Raw genomic sequence first — 21,654 nt, forward strand, 5'->3', positions numbered from 1 at the left:
CCATCTCATGTTTGTCAAAATATCACTACTCAGCTCCAAAACCTCTAGTTGCTGTCTAATGGATGGTAAAGGATATTCCTTAAGGGATCACGTAAAGCCCTCTATCCATGCTTACTAAACAACAAGTATTGATGGAAATTTAGAGAAAGAAGAACTAAGGCACAGTTCTAAAGGCAGAAGGGCAATTTAGGGCAGTCCCAATCCAAGACAATGTTTTGAACAAATTAACATTTATTAAATTCAAGCTTAATTATCTCCCCATTCTCTGAACCCACTGTGCTTAGTCTGTTCCTAAATTTTTCTCAATTTCCCTTTTCCTTTATTCCTTGGTTACCTAATCTATACTCAGTTCTATTTCCTTAATGGAGACTTCTTCCTTCTCAATGAAGTTTTTCTTGACTGATAAAAATCCCCACTGGTCTCCTTATTCTCAAATTTTGATAATAATTATTGTCTCTTAATGGTATTTAATGTATCACTTCAAAATTATTATTTAACTGTTTCATATTATATATTATCACTTTTATGGAGCATCCACTATATTTATTTAAAAAAATCCATGATGAATGAATAAATGCCTTAATTTCCTCTAGCATCAAATGTAGTGAAATTATCAATAATATGCCTAACAAAGTATTACATGTTCTTTCCTCTAGTCTTGGGAAATAATCTTGTTTAAGATTATCCCTAAGAATATAAATCTTGATCAGTGCCCCAGAAAGTATGTTTTGACTTTTACTATCACCACAAAGTTGGGCTGACTATTGTCCTCCTGCAAATGTTCAGATTATAGGGCCATATTTATTTATTTATTCTGAGGTCCATTTGGGGAAATAAGCATTTCTTAGTGAAAACAATTTTAATTTGGGGAAACCCTAAGACTATCTTCAATCAGATCTAATCTATTATAAAAGTCATAGGGATTTCTGAAGGCCAGAAATGCCTTGGTTTTTGGGTTTGAGGAGTGATTGGAAAGGCAATATTTGTTTTGGGCATATAAACTGACATACCTGACAGAAGCTGGGATTAATTTTGAGAATATATAAAATAAAGGTCATAATTTATTTAGGCCTTTTTGTGCACCAAGTACCTTCCAATTTCTTTAGTCATAAATTCTTCTATATCTTTAGCATGAACTGTGTCAAAAACAGTTTCCTCATCAATAAATGCATCAAGAATTATGAAGCTATTATAGTTAATTCTCCACCATGCTCATTTTTCAGTGAATATTCTTAGACAGACAAAAAACAACTCTCAAGACCAATTACTAGGTTAGAGAAGAGAGATGCAAACTGTGTCAGTAGTTGGAGTTCCCACACTGAGGGAATTTAATTTTCTTGAAATATTGTTGTAACCCACAGACCAGAAGAAAAAAATAAAAATACCTTTGCTGAGCCATCTTCAGTCTTTTGAAGACAACTTTCAGTATGTTTTGTTTTCAGCACCACTTGATCAATATTGGCCACTGATTCAGTGAATAAGCTATAATACAAATGAGAAAAAATGGATCAAAATAATGGCCCTTTCAGATTATTTAGTTTGAAAATTTAAAATATGTGAAAAGTATATACATGAAAACTCAACAAGTGAAAAAAGCAAAAAATTATGAAATATCAGTTATTAACAGAGCATTTAAAATATGCTATGCTAGGATTCTATCCAGTTTTATAAATCCTTTTAAAATATGCTTATTTGAATCATAAAACTGAAGGAATATAAAGAGGGAGTAGAGAAGATGAATTAGAATTCTGATTTTCTTTTAGCCATTTAAATTTCTCACTGTCACTTCCACTTTGTTGGCTTTTATTTTTAAAATTAAATTTTATTGACATTTCTTGTTTTTATAATCATTTCTGGAAATACCTGTGCTGCTTCCTGCCCAATCCTTCAAGCCCCCAGATTTAAGTGAACATCCATTGCAAAAAAGAACAATTGTGCTGTACAACAGCAGAAAAAGCAGAGGCTCTGGAGTCCAAAGACCTAGGTTCCAGTTCCATATCTGATAACTATATGATCTTGGATACTCAATCTTTCTGGACCTATGGCTCAGAGGGTTTTGGATTACATAGATTCTAAGAGCCCTATGAACTTGTGATTTTCTAACAATGTATACGACCCTCAGCACTTGTTCCCAAAGTTCTCTTACAATGAGGAAAAAGGGTTCACATTCCCCATTCTTTTGGGCCATTAAGGACTCATCTTTCTTTCTATTAATATTGTTAAAGAACCATTTCTATAGGGTTCTGCTTATCTCACTCTCATCAAGCCACATAAAAATCTTTCTGTGTTATTCTGGTCTTCATATTCATCATTTCTTCAGATACATTAATATTCAATTAGATTCATTTCCATTTTTTTCAGTCATCCATTAATGGGAACTTATTCTTTTTCTAATTATTATCATAAAAGGTGATGCTATGAATATTTTGAGGATCTTTGTTTCTGCCTTTATTTTTCCTTCATATATGCCCAGTATTATAGTAATTCATACCAAAGAGTATATATGTTATGGCCACTTTCTTGTAAAATTCCAAACTACATGACACTAAACAATCACACTAATTCATGGCTCTTTCAACATCTGTTAATATTTTTTTTCACATTTGCCAATTTGTAGGTGTCAGGTAAAACCTCAGAATTGTTTTAATTTGAATTTCTCTTATTAGTGATTTTGATCACATTTTCATGCACTCTCATAATGCTCTTGGGAATGTTGTTCCTGCTTTTCCTCTTCTCGTTCCACTAAGCTTCTCTTATTTATAGGATCATAGATTTAGAACTAGATGCAATCAAGAAGCCATTAGTCTCCAACTCCACTATTTAACAGAGAAACTGAAGCTCAGATAGGTTAAAAGCTAGCCTGAAGTCACAGATCTATAAGTGTATTAGGCAGGCCTTGAATCCAGGTCTTCCTAACTACAAGTTCAGGGTTCTATCCAATAGATCATTATCATGTTACAAATAATCCCATCCTTGCTTTGTAATAACAGTGCTTTTTTTTTTTTTAACAGAACTGAATTGCAGAAATAAATAGTAGACCCCAAAGTTATGTCTTCTCTGAGAAACCAAATGAAATTTCTTTCATATGTAGCCATTACTTAAAATTTAAACATTTTCAAAAGCTTCTTTCTCAGCTATGAGAGACAACATGGCAGTGGGGCTGAGCTAACCTCAGAGCCAAGGAAAACAGGCTCAAGTATTGCTTCTGCCATACAGGAGCTTGTGTAACACTGGGCGTGTTACTCAACTTAAGTGTTGGAAGCATCTCTCTAAGACTCTACAGGCGCAGAGGAGAATATTGACTTCTATTGAAGAGGGAGCTTAGGCCCATTCCATTTTACTCAAAGTGCTTTAAAAACCAAAAAGCATTACAGCAAATTATTATCATCATAACACCTTTCTCTTCACCTCAACATGTCATTTTGAAAAATTCCTCCCTTCATCTTTCTCTATAGCCATAGACAAATTTAGACCTCAAAAAAATACAAAAAATTATTTATTATTATTGTAATACTTGTAAAGTGGAACTCACTCCTTTCCTGACTTTTCCAGACTCTTGAGTAATTTTTTTTCCTCTCTTTCCACAGGCACATTCTCCTATTTTAAAGAAACATAGTTCTCTCCTAACTTAATCAAGACGTCTTATAAATGTCTACTCTGAGTAAGTGCTGTGAACACAAAATAAATCCGACTTTATTCTGACAAAGCCTTCATTTTAACATCGTTTTAACATTTAAAATCAATAACTTTTGAAAGAATAGGTTCAGTCCAATGGTACAGATGGAAGCCAGATTATAAGAAGCAGAAAAGTGAATGGATGGTAAGAAGCAGCCGAAAGAATCAATGGTAGTGAAAAAAGAAATATCAGATAATTAAAATTGTTTAAGAATGGGAGACAACCAAAGATCTATTTAGGCAGTTGGGAAGTTAAGATATGTGGACCTGGAAAGAAGAGAAATTTGGGAATTATAGAAGGAGCAAGTCTCTAGATGACCCAGGAAAGGATGGAACAAATACCTTCAATCAAAAAAGGTTATGGCATAGTAGTAAGGGAAGACCTGGTTGAAATTAGAGAATAACAAATTGTAGTTAAGGAGGGAAGTAAGGAGAGGAGTAAAGAGGCAAGGAAGGGATAAGAGAGACATTTCTATTGAAATGTAGAATGGGAGTGAGGAAGAGAAAGGGCATCAGTATAAAAGAACAGAAAGGAAAGTAGTACCAGATTGGAAAATACCTTGAATGCCAAGCAAAGGTTCTGAACTGTACTCAGAGATCAAGAGGGAACAGCTGGGAATTTTTGAGAAGAAAAATGGCATGAGTGCCCTGAAGTAGAATGGACAACTGACTACAGGGGGACAGAGAGAAGAGAAAGGAAGAAGCAGCAGCTTTTACCATAACCTAGCATAGACATTAAAAAGGAAGGGTAATGGCAATGGGAATAGGGAAGACAGAATAAGTGACAGAGATGTCATGAAAGTAAAAAAAACAAGACTGAGTATAATAGGCTGCCATGTCACATAGCTAAACTCAAATCTACAGTGGACACTCCCCAACTAGATTACAGACCTTACATAAGCCCAGCACAGGGGCTTACTTACACATAGTGAATACATGCCACCTGACTGATAATCAGCTAGCACATCTCTAACAATCAGGATCCTTGCAGAGCAAAAACACTTCAAAAAACTTCTTATTTATAATGACTTTTGACCAAATAAATAGATGTAGGCTTTTCACTAAATTCAGTTGCCACGTTACATCACCTTTCAAGAACTTTCTTCTGGTCTATATTTTTTCTTAAGTCATCTGGTTTTGTGGCTTTTTTCTGAGTGACAAATATTATTAGGTGAAATATCAGAATAGAAATACCTTGGTTGAAGAATGGATTCTTTAACAAGCTGAAGCTCCTCTTGCAAATGGGGGCTCTCTGGAGGACCCTTTACTCCGATTTCTTTCAACAATGGCTGGAAATTACATGGAAGGTGTTCTGGTTCTCGAACATCTTGTGCTTCAAGCTGATTTTTCACTTTTTCCATGTCTTGTAAAAGAGGCAAACTCTCTACAATATCTGAAGTCAAGAAAAGAAAGGGTTAAGAATTCTTCAACATTTATACACTAAGTATGGAATTAACACACATGGAAAACAAAATTTTAATTCAAATTTCTAATTGTAATCATCATAATTTTTTTGTAAAGAAAATTCATTTTTCTCTCATTTTAAAGTCATTTTTAGAGGCTAATGTTAGGGTTAAATATAAAATTGCTGACTGATGTAAACAAGTACACATTAGTAAAATAGACCAAGGTTATTTCATCTAAACTTATAGTTTTGATGATCTCTTATATTTAAAGCAATTTATCTCTCCGTTTAACTTAATCAAGTCAAGTATTGATTACATACTTTATAAAAAATAAAAAATATTTTAAAATTCAAAATTTACCACCATCTTTTGTCTGAGAAGAGCCTGCTAAACACTTTGCTTTTGATATCTTGAGATCAGTCATTTCCTCTTCTTTCGTAAATTCAAGTTTTGCATTCTCTGCCTGTTGTTTTTCTTGAATCTATTAAAATGGTAAGAGAAAAATCCATTCAATGCTACTCATGCATTAATACCAGACTTACTATCACCTCTTGAATTTTCTGTACATCAATCAAACCATTAAACAATCAATCAAACCAGAATCCCAGATGCCCTTCTCCTCCTCTCCCTCCTCCCCCCCCCCCCTTTTTCTTCCATCTCTGCTGCAGACAAGGAGACACAGCAGAACAGGCTCCCAGCAGCTCTGTGCTCAGAGGATGGGTTTGGCTTACATTCTGTCACTGATGCAGACTACCTAGTTAAATCACTCATCAAGAGTCTCTGTTTCCTCATCTATGCAATGAAACACTTGGATTGATGGTCTCTGAGGTCCCTCTTTCAGCTCTCCATCTAGGTCCCTATTCCAAATTTCTCAAATCCTAGCTCCTAAAAATGGTGCAAACTCCACTGTCATACTACCAGTATAGAGAAAAATCCTAATATTAGTTTAAACCCCTCCCTGAAAGAGAGGAATGGTAAACAGCAGAGTCAAGATTCAAATAAGTTCTCACACTAATTCAACCAATTAGCAAATACTAAAGGTTTACTATGGCATAGATGACTAGGCTAAGTGAGCAGAAACAATAAGGGTGGCAGAGAGGGAAGAGAATGGAGGTAGGACACCTGTAGCCACAGGGCCTGGATTAGAGTGGGAGAAGGCCAAGCTAAAAGAAAGAGAAGCCTTTTTTAGAGACTCAGCCTCTGAAGGACAGACAGGTAAGAGTAAATAGGATTAACATTCTCCTCAATTTAGGAATAGATTGCCACTCTACTCAACCTTTCAAAGCCAAGGTAAAACTCCCCATCCAGTCAGGCTTGGGTGGGGATATAGGTCCTTTGTCTAAATTTCCCTGAGGGTGATGGCGGACGTGGGAAGTAGGAACTAAATGCACATCCTCTAGAGCCACATTAGAAAAGTCCATCTTTTCTATATTCTCTCATTCTCTCATTATTTGTTGTATAATTGTATAATTATTGTATAATATTCATTCTCTCATTAATTGTTACTCAATCAGACTTGATTGGCATCCTCTCCAGAACATACCTTCTGTAACTACAAGCTACCGCCATGATTTATATTTGGTATTTGAGAGTTACTGACCCATTTTATTGATAATATTCTAGCATTACTAATGATTGGTAATCTAAAAATTATATGTCCCTCGAACTTTTTAAATATCCCATCAGTTTTTTGTATTTTGCTGATTTTAAACATCAAAATCTGATCCAAATAGTTAAGCACTGTCTTTTTGAACTTGTTGCAAGAAACAAATATATATATTCACAGAGATGAAGTGAAAATGACATTAATGAAAAAGGTTAGGAATTATTGTTTGTTTCCAGGACTAGTGATAGGTCCCATCATTTATTTCTTTTTAAATATATCTCCAACACACTGATTCTGATCTTAATTGAAGTTCATGATGCTCCATGCCCTCAAAGCAATAAAACTTACATGTTTAGTTATATTATGTCTAGGTTTTCATCAACTGAATTAACTTGCCATAGACCTTTTATAAGAATAATATTAAAAAAATACAGATAAGCAGAAATACACATGAAAAGCCATCCAAATGAATTCAGTTGCTTTAAGTTTGATATCCTATTGTATCAAAGCTGCCAAAAATCTGAGCAGCAGCTATTATACAGCATACATTTCAAATTAAAAACAATTTCTGTCAGCCAGGTGGATTGTGAATTTTTGTTCTGGCATACTTTTCTCATTGAATCTAACATAAGTTTTAATTTTTTAAAAGTTGCTTATTAATAAAAAAAATTCATATCCCAAATCCAGGGATTTAAAGAATTCTAAATAAGTGGGTTTTTTTTTTCACGTATTTGTTCATAATACCTACCTTTTCACAATCTTTAGTTAGCTGTGACTGAAGTACCAATAGTCTGTTGCATTCTTCTGCTACTTTGTTAATAAGAGATTGCAGATTTGATTGCAAGTCTAGATTATAAAGAAAATATATTTTAAAAATCAATTTAGCAATTATCAAATTATTCCATGGAAAAACTGTGAAAATGGTACTCATAGATGATAAGTGAAGATAGTCATACTGAGATAAAAACTTTATAATGAACAAGTATATTTAAGAAAAAATGAATATCTTCTTTCCCTGTGAAAGGTACCAAAACTGTTATATGTCATGTTTAATCTGTAAACATCATGTTCATTATTCCTGCAACTACAGCTCAATTGCAAGGGAAAGGAAGTAATTTCTGTTTTATGAATCATTGTTAAGGACCATGCCTAAGTGAAGGGATAGGTCAGTTCTCTGAGAATCTCATAACACTTGAAGGAGTTGCAAAGCAGCCTTTACTAACGGAGATGTTCCTTGTGGATTGGGAATGAAATAAATTGGAGGCAGAGGGAAGAAGAGAGAGGTCAGACAATGCCATTGCCTCTCAGTGGAGAGGTCAGAGAAATGCATTGACTGTCAGTCTCCTTGTATCATCATCATCCTCCCACATGAAGAGATCCATTCTACAGGTCTGAGTTAGACTTCCAGCAGCCACTGGAAGATGGCTCCCATATCACAGCAAACCACAGACCCATTTTTAAATAAATCAAGGGGAAAATAAATGAATTTAGTATTGAGGTTCTTTTTGCTTTCTTGCCATTTTCCTGCAGAGAAATACAATAGATTTCATTTAATGCCATCAAAAAAAAAAAAGAATAAGAAACTTTTAAAACATGGTCTAGCCAGGTTTTTCTTCTGCTCAATGACTTCAAGATGAAATACAAATTCCTGGCTGGCCTTTAAAGCTCTTCACAGCCTGGCTTTAAACGTTACCTTTCCAGGCTTTTTGTATATACTGCTTTCCTTTATACCATCTACATGTCACCCCAACTGGGCTTCTTACTAGTCTATATACATATATGTATACCTCTAGGCACAAACTGTGTTATGTGCACACAAACATGTGTGTGTGTGTGCGTGTGCGTGTGTGTGTACGTGTTGTTTTCTCTGATCAAAGATATTGCTCCTGGAGGACAAAAACAGTGTCATTTTTGTCTTTGTACCTTAAAAACTTAAAATAATACCTCACATATATTAAGTGTTTAAAAAATGCTTTTTAGATTAAATAAAAAGTTGATCCATTAAATGTCAGGCTGGAGGTTAAAGAATGTGGGCTCTCTCTATGGCATTGAAAATGTCTTCCTAAACTGAGTGGATGCCCATCAGTGGGAGAATGGCTGAATGAGTTATGGTGTATGAATGTTATGGAATGTTATTCTTCTATAAGAAACAATCAATAGGATGATTTCAGAGAGGCCTAAGAGACTTGAATTGATATTAAGTGAAATGAGCAGAACCAGGAGATCATTGTACACGACAACAAGATTATATAATGCTCTACTGTGATGGATGTGGCTCTTTTCAATGAGGAGGTGATTCAAGCCAATTTTAATAAAATTGTGATGGGGAGAACCATCTGCACCCAGAGAGAGGACTATGGAGATTGAATGTGGATTATAACATAATATTTTTATCTTTTTTGCTATTGTTTGCTTGTTTTTTTCTTTTTTGATCTGTTTTTTAAAATAATAGCTTCTTATTTTTGAAATACATGCAAAGATAGCTTTCAATATTCACATTTGAAAAAATCTTGTGCAGCATGATAAATATGAAAATATGTTTAGAAGAAGTTATCAAACTGTGCTTACCCTTTGATCCAGCAGTGTCTCTCCTGGGTTCATATCCCAAAGAGATCTTAAAGGAAGGAAAGGGACCCACATGTGCAAAAATGTTTGTGGCAGAAACTGGAAACTGAGTGGATGCCCATTAGTGGGGGAATGGCTGAATAAATTATGGTATATGAATGTTATGAAATATTGTTGTTCTATAAGAAACAATCAGCAGGGTGATTTCAGAGAGGCCTGGAGAGACTTACATGAACTTATGTTGAGTGAAGTGAGTAGAACCAGGAGATCATTATACACAGCAACAACAAGATTATACAATGATCAATTCTGATGGACGTGGCTCCTTTCAACAATGAAGTGATTCATAAACCAGTTCTAATTGTTCAATGATGAAGATAGCCAACTATACCCAAAGAGAGGACCGTAGGAGCTGAGTATGGAACACAACATACCATTTTCACTACTTTTGTTGTTGCTTGCTTGCATTTTATTTTGCTTCTTTTTTTTTCTTTTACAGATTTGATTTGCTTTTTCTTATGCAGCACAATAATTGTATAAATATGTATGCATACATTAGATTTAACATTAAAAAAAATAAAATATGTTTAGAAGAACTGCACAGCTTAACCTATACTGGATTACTTGCTGTCTAGGGGAAGGGAAGTGGAAAAAGCAGGGAGAAAAATTTGGAACACAAGGTTTTGCAAGGATGAATGTTGGAAACTATTTTTGCATGTATTTGAAAATACAAAGCTATTATTAAAAATAAAAAAAAGTCTTCCTTTAGCTCACATAAATACTTACAATTTATAGTACCATGTGAAATTTTGTTTTGGCACTGACCTCGATGGAATGGGAATAAGCATCCTGACTTTGTATTTAGTCCACTGCCATAGCATAAATCTGAGTCCCAGCAGGATGCTGACCTTTCAAAGGGAGAGCTCACTCAGAGTAGAGTGCTATAAAGAACAAAAATTCAAAGACAAGAGAGGACAGACAGGGGAGAGAGAAAACCAGCATGTATATGGTGCCTACTATGTGCCAAGCACATTCCAACTTCCCTTCTTGACTGTTTACTGACTTGGGTGTAAGTCTGTTGTGTTCACTGTTAGGTAAAATAAAACCTGTCTTATATTTATTTAAGATATTTTCACCTTGAAAGTTTACATGCCAGCCCATGGGGCTTTTACCTTCTTTGTGGACATCTATAAAGAGATAAGAGTTTAAATTTCTCATGGGAAATTTCAGATGAAAGCAAAAGCCAAGTGAAGGCATTTGGGAGATTCCCTCCAAACTGAACCCAGTCTATATCATCACAGAATCTATAGCTCTGAGCCATAGGTTAAAAATACAAGACATTTGTTTAAAAAACAAACAAAAAACCCCCCTCAATTTTCAGTTATGGTGAGATAAGGGACAGGAAGGAGATAATGACAGAGAAATGGACAAAAGCAAAGAAATACTAATACACAGAAACACATACAGAAAATGACAAAGGGCCAGACCACATATGTAACATATAAAAAAAGATTTAGAGGTACATGCACACTCAGACTTAAAAAATCAAAGACGGAGATACAATGGTAAACAGAGCAACAGAGAAAAACAGACAGCCACAACAGAATGAAAGAATGAGAGATGGAAGAAAGAGGAGAGTGGAAAAAGATAATCACTTAGTAATTTTTGCGGTGAATGTTTTTTACAATACAACTTGCTGTTCACCTGGTCTATTGTCAGTAAACACTATGACTATGGTTAATTAATTTTTAACAATGTTAAAGATAACCTCCTTCCCCATTAAGAAATAACTCTTCTACTTTTGGAAAGAAACCTTAATTTGTTTTTAAACCATAGCTTATTTCTCCATGAAATTCTAATAGTTTTACAGTATTATGAAGAGATCACTTGGATTTTATCAATTTACTTTAAATCATGAATCAAGGAATCATGATTTTATCAGTGGGAATATTTCTTCCACCAATGATTACAACTTCTTCATGGCATAGTAATTTTCATGAATTATTATGGCTGATAAAATTCATACTTGGTGAGTAACCTTCTAGTTACTTTGGGTGGTTCCCTGATGACAGATATGAAGCATATGTATCATGGGAGTAGGTTTTCAAAACCCTTCTAGCTACCTATTATCAAAATTTAAAAGTTACAATTTGGCTTTATGCAACTATACTATATGATGACAGTGACAATATTCTCTTTGGTACTGAAAGTATAATCTCAGAAGCAAAGTTTTTGCTTCTTTACTAACATTTTTTGGGGGGTTGGGAAAGGTGAGGAAAATAGGGAAGAAGAGATGCTATTAAGATATTGGGGAAATACTTCCAGAATCTGTTATTTTTTTTGATTCTTGCCTGATACTTTGAAAAATAGGTAATCTTGCAATATTTTAATTTAAAATTCTTTCTTTTCTTTTCTTTTTTTGCTGAGGCAATTGGGGTTAAGTGACTTGCCCAGGCACATAGCCAGGAATTGTTAAGTGTCTGAGGCCAAATTTGAACTCGAGTCCTCCTGACTTCAAGGCTGGTCCTCTATCCACTGTGTCACCTAGCTGCCCCAATTTGAAATTCCTTAATCTTGAAATCCTTCATTTTTAGTGACAATCATTTCAGGTTTCTAGAATAGGAACTTAAACTTCATTTACAGTATAAAAATATATTGACTTTTATGGTCAAAGTCCCTATTTCGTAATTTTTAAAAGATGTACAACTAAGGGCTTTCAAAATCATGCTGACTCTTTTCAATTCTAAATAAATAATCAATAACAGTATCACATTTTTTGGTACTTTACTCAATTTCTGCATTATTAGGTAGTGGTGTACAATATATCCCTATGTCATAATGGAAAAAAAAATCATCTTCACATCAATCAAGCATTTCTATTCTTCAGAGTTACAAAATCCCACTCTTCATGAGTGAGTAAAAACTATGGAAACAAAACAAAATAAAATTCACATTTAGATTACAAAATTAAATTTGCTGAGTGATAACTATTTTAATTAAGGTTTATAATAAAGAGTGGGAAAAGTCAGACTATTATATCTAATATAGACACCTTTTGAAAGATTTTTAATATTACCTTGAACTTCAAATGTACCATTCTGCAATTCTGGGCTTTCTTCTTGAACTTCAAAGGAATAAATATCAGGAATTTCTTTTTTGCCTACTTTTGCTTCATATTTCAAAGGAGCTCTGTTACATGTATCAAATGTGTTGCGTAAAGACTGTGGATACCAAAATTAAATAAAATTATAAGGGAGCAAATTATTATTTCAACTAAAATATATCATTCAAAATTATATTAGCAGATATAGCTAACTCTTTAAAGGACAGGGGAAAGCAAAAAGAAAACAAAGAAAAATATAAAATATTTAGTAATGCAAAACACATTAGTAAAATTGCAAATAGCATATTCAAACAAAATGTTTTTCTATAACATTTTACATAGAAAATTAGGTAAGGAAAGAAAAAGTTCCTTTTTACCATGAGACAGAAATATTTTTTTAATTGAAAAAAAAATGGATTTCCTTTTTGAGATTTTTGTTTGAATATTTAAATTTTATACCTTGGATCATCTCTACATCCTTTTAATGATGAAATTTATTTTGAATTTTAATCTCTCTCCTATCTTGTACTTTACCCTGACATTATCAACATTGTGTCTATTACAGAACAGACACTGCATGGAATGACAATCCTGAAAAGATAAAGATGACAGAAACCCAACAAGTGGAACATTATACTCTACACACCTTTCCCCTTGTGTTTAAGAGTTGTTTTTGTAGCTTGTATAAAAACTTCAGAAGCATTTGATATGTTAACTTGGTTAACTGCTCTGAGAAATCAAACAGAAAATTTACAAATGACAGTATTATTTTCAGATCTAAATAAATCTATATGAAACAGCATTTATTGATAAATAGGTGAAAAACTGTTTAAAATTTTCCTCTCATTTCTTTCAAAGATCCCTAAAACATTTGAAATGAATAATGATTTTAAATAATTTCTTCTTAATAAAAATAGCTAGCTACATATTGCTTTTATCAATGAATGCTCTTTCATAAAAACCAAAACAATCCTGCTAAATCATTTTTTTGGGTTCAACATTGTCAAATTTACATTCTTAATGGCTCATAATGCAATATACAGAATTCTGTAATTTTGGGGGGGTTCAACATTGTTAAATGTACATTCTTAATGGGTCCTAATGGAATATGCAGAATTCTATTAGTAGAATCAATCAGAGCTCTAGTTTTTTCTCAGAGGTAGGAAACAACACTGCTGGCAGTGTCCCCCTCCTCAATGACATGTATAGAGTGCTTTCAAGTCCATAAAGCACATGGCATACTTTATCTCACCTGATCTTCCTAAGAGCCTTACAAAGATACTCATTATCATACTCATTTTACAGATAAGTGGAAAATACAGAAGGACTGGATTGTTATCCTAGCTCTGCATCCCTTAGGCATGAAGAGTTAAGTATGTCACTTAATCTGAGACTTACTGGTAAGATGGGGATGAAACTTACACTAATTCAGAAAAAGAGAAAGTACCTTTAAACCAGAATGCCCTCTGGAAATATAAGTTAATGTTATTCTTATTACATAGATGGAAACTGAGAACAGAGAGGCAAAATTATTAAATGATCCATCTCCCAAACCTGACAGTTTGGAAAATGGGATTAGAAATAGTTGTTGCGTTACTGAAAAAAAGAAAAGCTGCTATGGCTGTGAACTTTCCTCTGCTGCTCCTTGATTCTCTCACTGCAGGGTTAAAAGCATGGCTGGCCCAGAGGGGCAGGATCTGAGCAGGGGTGATCTGTGATGGCACACATCACACACACACATTTGGAAATAACAAAGTGTGACCTCTAGATCTGTATTCTCTTTCCCCATTCTCCCTCTGTTACTGAAGAGATATCATTTTCTGGTCTTAGTTTCAGGGAAACTGTTGAGAAAGAATAAACTGAAATTGTGCATCAAAGTAAAATAAAAAAATTGCTTATCAATGGTCTACTGTATAAAAGCATCCTATATTAGCCATCATCATATGGAAAGTGGAAGGGATAATTTTATTTATCAAATATAGCAATTCTAAATATAATGTTTCTTCTCCTAAAACTATTTTCAAATTAGTATCTTACCTGATTAAAATGAGAGCATTCCTCCATCACTGCCTTGTGGAGTTTTCCCATAAGCATCTCTAAAGACATTCCTTCATCATCTATTAAAATAGATAATATATTATGCCTATCAATTTGCACATGAAACACAGCTTATTTGGCATTGATTTTATCCATAAAAGCTTAGGCTTCTGGTATATCTAGCCTTACTGCAATAAAACCATTTCAGATTTATCACATTCAAAGTTAACTTCTAATTTTTGATTAACAGGTTCTCTAAAAAGCTAGTTTCACACTTGTGATAAAGGTAAAGGAAACAGGAGGCTTGATACATGGAAAATACAGCCTGTATAATTAATGCATTTCTTTGAGCAAACCTGCAACTTCCTTGATAGAGGGAGCCCTACCAATGTAGACAGGCATATTTTCTAAATTGGAGTCTCCCAGGTCCCCAGATACGCACCTGCAGGTGTAGCAGGAGGGGCAAGGTGGTAAGTCCTCTTCCCTTACTCACTGAGGTCACAGCAGGAGGGGACCATATCATAACTTCTGGTCCCCAACCACATCTCCCATGAGGTCAAACTCAAACAGAAATGGGGATCAACAACCCACACAGGAGAATGACTATGGGTCACCTATAACCTAAGTTTTAAATGTAATTTTATCTGTTAAAAATCTCTCAATTACATTTCAATTTCAATCTGGTCCAGGCCACATATCCGACCCTTCTGCCCTTCACAATGTGCCTCCTACCTCCCCACAGCCAGTATTCAGGAAGAATTAAGTAGGTGTCATGAGTATACTTAGATCAACTATGAATATGACTCAAATTTTATTTATTCAGCTCAAATATTTCATTAGGAAAATGAGGGTTTCTCATAGGGAGTTGGGGAAAACTCCTGGCTCTTTCCTCTCGGAAGCTGGGTCTGAGTTAGAGCTGTCCTGGGCCAGTTGGCCCCAAGCTTCTGTTTCTCAGGGGCTGGGTTGGTCTGTGGGCAGTGCAGGGACGTGTGGTCAGGCTGAGCCTATGGGCACTGATCCATGCAGCGGCCTAAGCACGGACTTGGTTTCCCCAGGCTGGACTCCCACGGCCTCTCAAGCCTTTAAGCCCCTCAAGACTGAATCACCCTGAGGGCCAGTGGGGCACAGACAGTACAAAAAGCACCCCAGCCACCAATCGGGACGGACCTTGCCCGCAAAACCAAGCTCCCAGCACTTACCTGCTTCTCGTCTCTTTACATTCTCTAGCTCAGAAATATGCCTTTTCTGAAGTTCCCGCAGCTCGTCCTCATGAGCAGAAGCAAGTCTCTCCCTCAGGCTGCTCAGGGCACTTGCTCTCTCCTCGTCCATGCAGACACACACCTGCTTCACGTGAGCTGAATGAACCAGGGAGAGGCAAAGGTGCTGGGCCTCCATCTGAAGCTTCAAATCCTCCTTCAGTGTAAAGCACACACAGGGCAAGTGCCTTACAATGTGAGTGAGATCATTCATCCTTTCTCTGCATTCATCCTTATCATACTACCCAAAAAAGTGTCCTTATCAGCTGTATCTCAGAATTTACTTTTCTTTACTGATTTCTATCTCCTATTAACTTAGTTTGCAGGATAAACAATATTTCTTTACACTAACACCAAAGCCAAAACCAATTTAATTCTTTCCATTACCACTGTTAATTTTTTTTTTATTATTACAAAACTCAGATAATAATGGCACAAGAGATGTAAACTCATCACTTTCAAGGCCATGAATACCACAGATTTTCTGAATTTTTTAAAAACTATACTTTCTAGGTCATAATTACACTGACTAAATATTGAATAAGGCTACAGAATTTTAAGCATGCATCAAATGTGGAAAACAATAAAATTAGGACCTTTTTAGAAAGCTAAACAATGAAAACATAATGACTAAAAGTACACAATTATTTGATTTGGAGCCTTGTAGAGTTATTAAGTATGGATATGATTATCCATATCAATGGATAAAATATTCTGTTACTGTATTTCATAGAAATCTAAATTTACAAATCTAGAAAACCACAAAGTTCATAAAGTCTTTTTCCTTTATTTTACTGATGAGGAAACAGATACTGAGAAGGGTGAAATATCTTGCCCAGGATCATGTTGCTAATGAATGGAAAAACTGGGACTACAGAATAGATGTACAAAACTTAAAAGAGCAGAGAACCTATTGGTTCAATAAAATAAAACAGAAAAGTCAACTTCTAGTTTACTGAGGGCCTTAAGTGGCAACAATCATACCTGAACTTCTATGGTCTGACCCTGAACTTAGCCCACATAATAACCACATAGTCAAAAGGAAACTCTGAGGAAGAAAAGTAAAATAATCTGCTGTAAAACATTCTGGACTACTTGATCACCTTTTAAGCTATTTAATAAAACAATCCATTCCTCAAGCCATGTGAAAGAGATGAGAACTAAATGAAAGTTGAAAATGTTTTAATTCAACTACTCTGACATGTGTTCTATCAATAAAAAGTTATTTAAAAAAAAATTCAACATTAGTCAGAAAACTGATCATTTAAGCAATTGGTCTTCAAACACAGTTATTCTTTCCCAATAAATTTTTACTTCACAAAATTAAGTGATTTGGGACATTTTAAGAAAAAAACATCATATATCACTATCTCTAAAATAGTCAAGTATTCAACAGATTTAAAGCAGTTGATAAATATTTCTTGATTATTTTAGGAGTGATTAAAATATAAGACTTAAGAGTCATAATTAGATCAGTATAAAGTGGCCTTTTTAGCCAGAAACTTAAAAAATCTATCCTGGTAAGGCAGCAACATGTATCACCTTGGTTATAATATACATTCTTATAACTTCCTACGTCATAATAATTTTCACTAATTATGTTATTCACAGCATTATAGCTGGCAATATGTAAACTGTCAAATGTTTCCTCTAGCTTTATCTGAACACATAAATTATTTAGAGTTTTTTATTCTGAGGGATCTAACATAACACTTAGAGGAAATTAGAATAATTTAAAATATTTGTCTGCCTGAAAAATAAAAAAACAAGCCCTAATGAGAATAACTTGAAAAAGATTAATTTCATTCTCTCTTTCAGAATGTTCATTTATGTTTTTGTGAACAACAAAAATATTTTCTAAGTAAGAAGGTTTTTTTTTCCCTCTTCAACCTTAATCACAGATGGATCAATAAACAAACCTGTTCAGATTTCAGAATACTGAGCTCCTGCCGAAGCCGGTCATTTTCACTCTGTGCACTATCCAAAGATGATGATGATGATGATGACTCATTAGCCAATTGATCAGCCACAGAGTCCACATGATCCAAAACTGAATACTTCTCGGCTTCCACCAGTTCTTGCCTGCTTTCCTTTTTAATAGTCACATCTGCAAATGATATTTTATTGTCCTCTATGATCTTTGCTCCTTCATTAAAGTCTTTATTTATTTTAAATACAGGACTTTCAGGATCTTTACTTCCCTCTGTTTGAATACTACCTTTTAAATCCCACAGCTTAAGTTTTAACTCATCCACATGTTCTGCTTGACTATGGCTGACTATGGTTTCCAACTCTTTGCACCTGTTTAAAACTTGTTCCTTTTCTTGCTTTAAAGATTTCACTTCCTCACTTAGGTGATTAATTTCACCATGCTTTTGCTTTAACTGCTCAGAAAGATCTGACAGTCTCTCGGAGAGTTCTAACTTCTCTCTCTGGGTAACCTCAAGTTTTTCCATAAGTTCTGTAGTATCTTTCTCAACAACTTCACCAACTTCCAAAACTTCTGCCACAAAAGGCTTGTCATCTTTACAGCCTTCAGAATCTGCACTTCTGGCTTTCACTAAAGTTGGCTGATTTCTCTGTAAGTGATAAAGTTCATCAGTGAGAGCTTTTAGCTTCATTTGATATTCTATTTCCTGTTTGTTTTTACTGTCCTCTAAATCAGCTTTTACCTTTAGAAGACAAGCAATTTCTTCTTGTAACTCCTGACAGTTAACCTCAAAATTTTTTTCAGCAAATGAATATGTGTTCCTTTGTTCCTCGATCCGTTCATTTAGCTGAGTGCATTGCTTTGTGAGCTTCTCATTTTCTTCTAGAAGTATATCAACTTTTTTTTGCCAGTCACAGTCTTCAGATTTGGGATTAATTGAATCTATGAAAATCAAGCTTTCTTCTTTGTTAATGGGAGAATATATTTTCAGCATATCTTCAAGAGCTTTCTTTTCATTTTTAAGAACAGTATTCTCAGTTTCAAGTTGTTCAAATTTTTCTTGTAGGTCATCTTCTTTCTCTTTTATTTGCTTCTCCAAAAATTCAGTTTTAAGTTGTAATTCCTGTACTTCTTGTTCAAGTGTGCCCTTTTCCTTTTCTTCTTGCCTGAGTACTTCAATCTCTTTTTGAAGTTCATTGATTTGAAGAGTCATTTCTTCTGATTTTGAATTCACAAGAGACTGCTGTAAATCTTTTAGTTTAGAAATTTCTAAAAGTAACTGATTCTGCTTAGTTATTAAACTGTCCTTTTCAAATTGCATGGTTTCTATCTTTTGACTCATTTCATTGTGTAATTTCTCTATCTGCTGTTTATAATGAATACCTAAGTTATCTTTAAGTTTTTCTACATTAATTTGATGTTCAATTTCTAAGTCTTCCCGGAGTTTAGAGAGTTCTTCTTCATGGCTGAATAGCAGCTGCGTTCTTAGTCTTTCTAATTCCGCTTCTTGAGATTCGGCCATTCTGTCTAACACAGCATTCTTTTCTTTCTCTAGCATTTCAAGCTTTATCTTGTAATTGGTAACTTCGGCCTCATGTTTTAATTCCAACTCCTTCCTGAATTCAGATGCAGAAACAATCTGGGCTTTCAAATCTTCCACACTGCCAAGCAATTTGTGTGCTTCATTAAGTTTACCTTCCTGCTCAACTATTGTCTGTCTAGCTCTTTGAATCTGGTCCCTTGAAAAGCTTAATTCTTCAAAAAGGTCTTCAATTTCTCTCTGTAAAGTAGACTTTTCTCCTAAAACTACTTCTAATTCTTCTTTTATTTTTTCTCTTTGAGAATTAGCATCCTGAAGTTTTAGATTCAATTCGGTAATTGCCATATTCATTAACTGTATTTGATTTTCATTTACTGGAATATTTGGGCATGCTTTTAAAGTATTTTCCAGTTCTCCTCTATGTCGTGCATTAAGTTCATCTATCTTTAACACATGCTGCTTTATTAACTCTTGTTTCATCTGCACAATCTGCTGCCCATACATTTCATCCAGCTCTGCTCGGAGTTGCTCCAACTTCCTTTGAGTCTCTTGTTCCATTCTTTGTACCATATCAATTTCAAACTGGCTGTCCTTATGATTTTTCTTTTGAAGTTCTTCAACAGTCCCCATTAATTGTTTTATTTCATCAGAGCACTGTCTTTCTTTTTGTTTGCTATTAGTTAATTCTAGTCTTATATTATTTATTTCCTGATTTTTTTCCATAATCTGTTCTTTGAATTCCCCCAATAATTTATCAGTAGCTGATAGTTTATCCTTTAGCTCAAGTGAGTTTCTTTCTTCTTCTATTATTTTCATTTTTAACTCTTCAATGACTAATTCCTTTTCTTGTAATTCCTTTTTATTTGAATCTTCTACTTTTTTATTTTGTTCCTTCTGAAAATAAGAGAGAAAAAAAGTAATTAACTCTTACTGGTGACCTAGAGGTGATTTACTGGAAAAGGATAGAGAAAAAGTATTTATAGATGCTTGCTATCTTGATGGTATGTCTGAACTAGAAGCCACTTAAAATAGCTAAATTCCAAGCATAATCAAGGACACCTATAATATTCTGCCTTGGCAACCCAACTCCAGAATTCTGGTTTAAATGGAAATTTGGAGATAGGGATGAAACTTTCCTTATTCATTCAGGTTTCAGTTGTAGACTCATGGATAAAGAGAATTATTTCCAACAAAAACACAGCCTTATGGGCTGTGAGTCTCTTGAGTTAGACTACTACTTATTCATTTTATGTATAAAAATGTTAATACTGTTAACTGATATATCACTTTGCATTTACTAATTTTATATTGTAAATTCATTAAATCAATGCCAGTGAATTAAGAATAGTTCAAAATTTGATGTAATCATTATACTGTAGTTAAGGGGGAAGGAAATAAAAATTAATAGCACCTACTACATGCCCAAGTATTATCTATTTCATTTGATAGAAAAATAGCTTTACATGATCAGTGCCTGGCATATAGTATTATTGTGGTTGAGTTGACTAATCATGTGGACACTTAATAAATGTGTTGAACAAATTGATTCCAAAAGCTACCTAAATGGTTTCCAAAGTTGAATAGCCTCACACAATGCTAACAATAAAATTTCTGAAAAGACTTACTTAAATTAGATATTTGTAAAGATTTTATCACACATACTGGGCACGTAAGAGATTTTTCATGTTTGTTTCAGTTTCTTATGTTTCTAATGACATCACCTGTTTTTCTTAAAGACTTTCAATGACTTCCCATATATAAAATCAAGTCCACGTTCTGTAACCTGGCATTCAAGACCCTACATGACCTGGTCCTACCTGACCCTTCTAGTCTTTCCCCCTGCACCTCTCCTGAGGCTTTGCTTCAGTAAAACTGAGCTACTAATGGTTTCCCAGATGCTTCCTCCTCTTTGTTCAAGATGTTCTCTATACCTGTGATAGGCATCCAGTAAACACATAATTAATACTTGTTGATTTGACTTGACCTGGAATACACTCCCTTTCTACAGCTACCTATTGGAATAGTTCTACTTCTTCCAAGGTCAGGTCAAACTCAATCTTCTTCATAGAAGATTCTCTCTTTGCTCTTCCAATACGGATAACAATTTCTCCACTTTTTCTCATCTGGCATAAATCACATTCTATTACACTACTATTACAATTCTTTCTGTCAGTGTTATCTTGCCTTACTAGGGTCTTAGCTTCTTATGTAACTAATTTTTTTTCCTGAGGCCATTGGGGTTAAGTGACTTGCCCAGGGTCACACAGCTGGGAAATGTTAAGTGTCTGAGGTACCTTTGAACTTGGGTCCCCTGACTTCAGAGCTGGTACTCTATTCATTACACCACCCTAGCTGCCCTGGTTTTAGCTTCTTGAAGCAAAGACTGTGGCTTCTTGTAGCTTTTATACAGATTAGTGTATTGTATATTTTTCAATTAACACTAGTAAAATGTCTGTATGTCAATTAAAAATATAACAATTTGGTCTTGACATGTTTTTCATAACTATATTTAAACAATAAATAATCAATATCAATT

At 34.4% G+C, this 21,654-nt stretch overlaps 1 protein-coding gene across 2 annotated transcripts in view; it reads right to left on the reverse strand.

Annotated features, from left to right (window-relative positions):
• AKAP9 (A-kinase anchoring protein 9) overlaps positions 1-21,654 on the reverse strand; it is a 174,388-nt gene that overhangs the window by 88,174 nt on the left and 64,560 nt on the right. For both annotated transcript variants that reach the window (XM_052001534.1, XM_052001533.1), the window contains exons 8-15: positions 17,568-20,012; positions 15,592-15,805; positions 14,393-14,472; positions 12,329-12,473; positions 7,436-7,533; positions 5,442-5,562; positions 4,870-5,068; positions 1,386-1,482 (exon numbers count right to left, since the gene is read on the reverse strand). In XM_052001534.1, coding sequence (XP_051857494.1) covers positions 1,386-1,482; positions 4,870-5,068; positions 5,442-5,562; positions 7,436-7,533; positions 12,329-12,473; positions 14,393-14,472; positions 15,592-15,805; positions 17,568-20,012 — 3,399 coding nt within the window. The remainder of the gene's footprint in view (positions 1-1,385; positions 1,483-4,869; positions 5,069-5,441; positions 5,563-7,435; positions 7,534-12,328; positions 12,474-14,392; positions 14,473-15,591; positions 15,806-17,567; positions 20,013-21,654) is intronic.

Source organism: Antechinus flavipes, chromosome 5 (genome assembly GCF_016432865.1).
Source record: "Antechinus flavipes isolate AdamAnt ecotype Samford, QLD, Australia chromosome 5, AdamAnt_v2, whole genome shotgun sequence".
Classification (NCBI taxonomy): domain Eukaryota; kingdom Metazoa; phylum Chordata; class Mammalia; order Dasyuromorphia; family Dasyuridae; genus Antechinus; species Antechinus flavipes.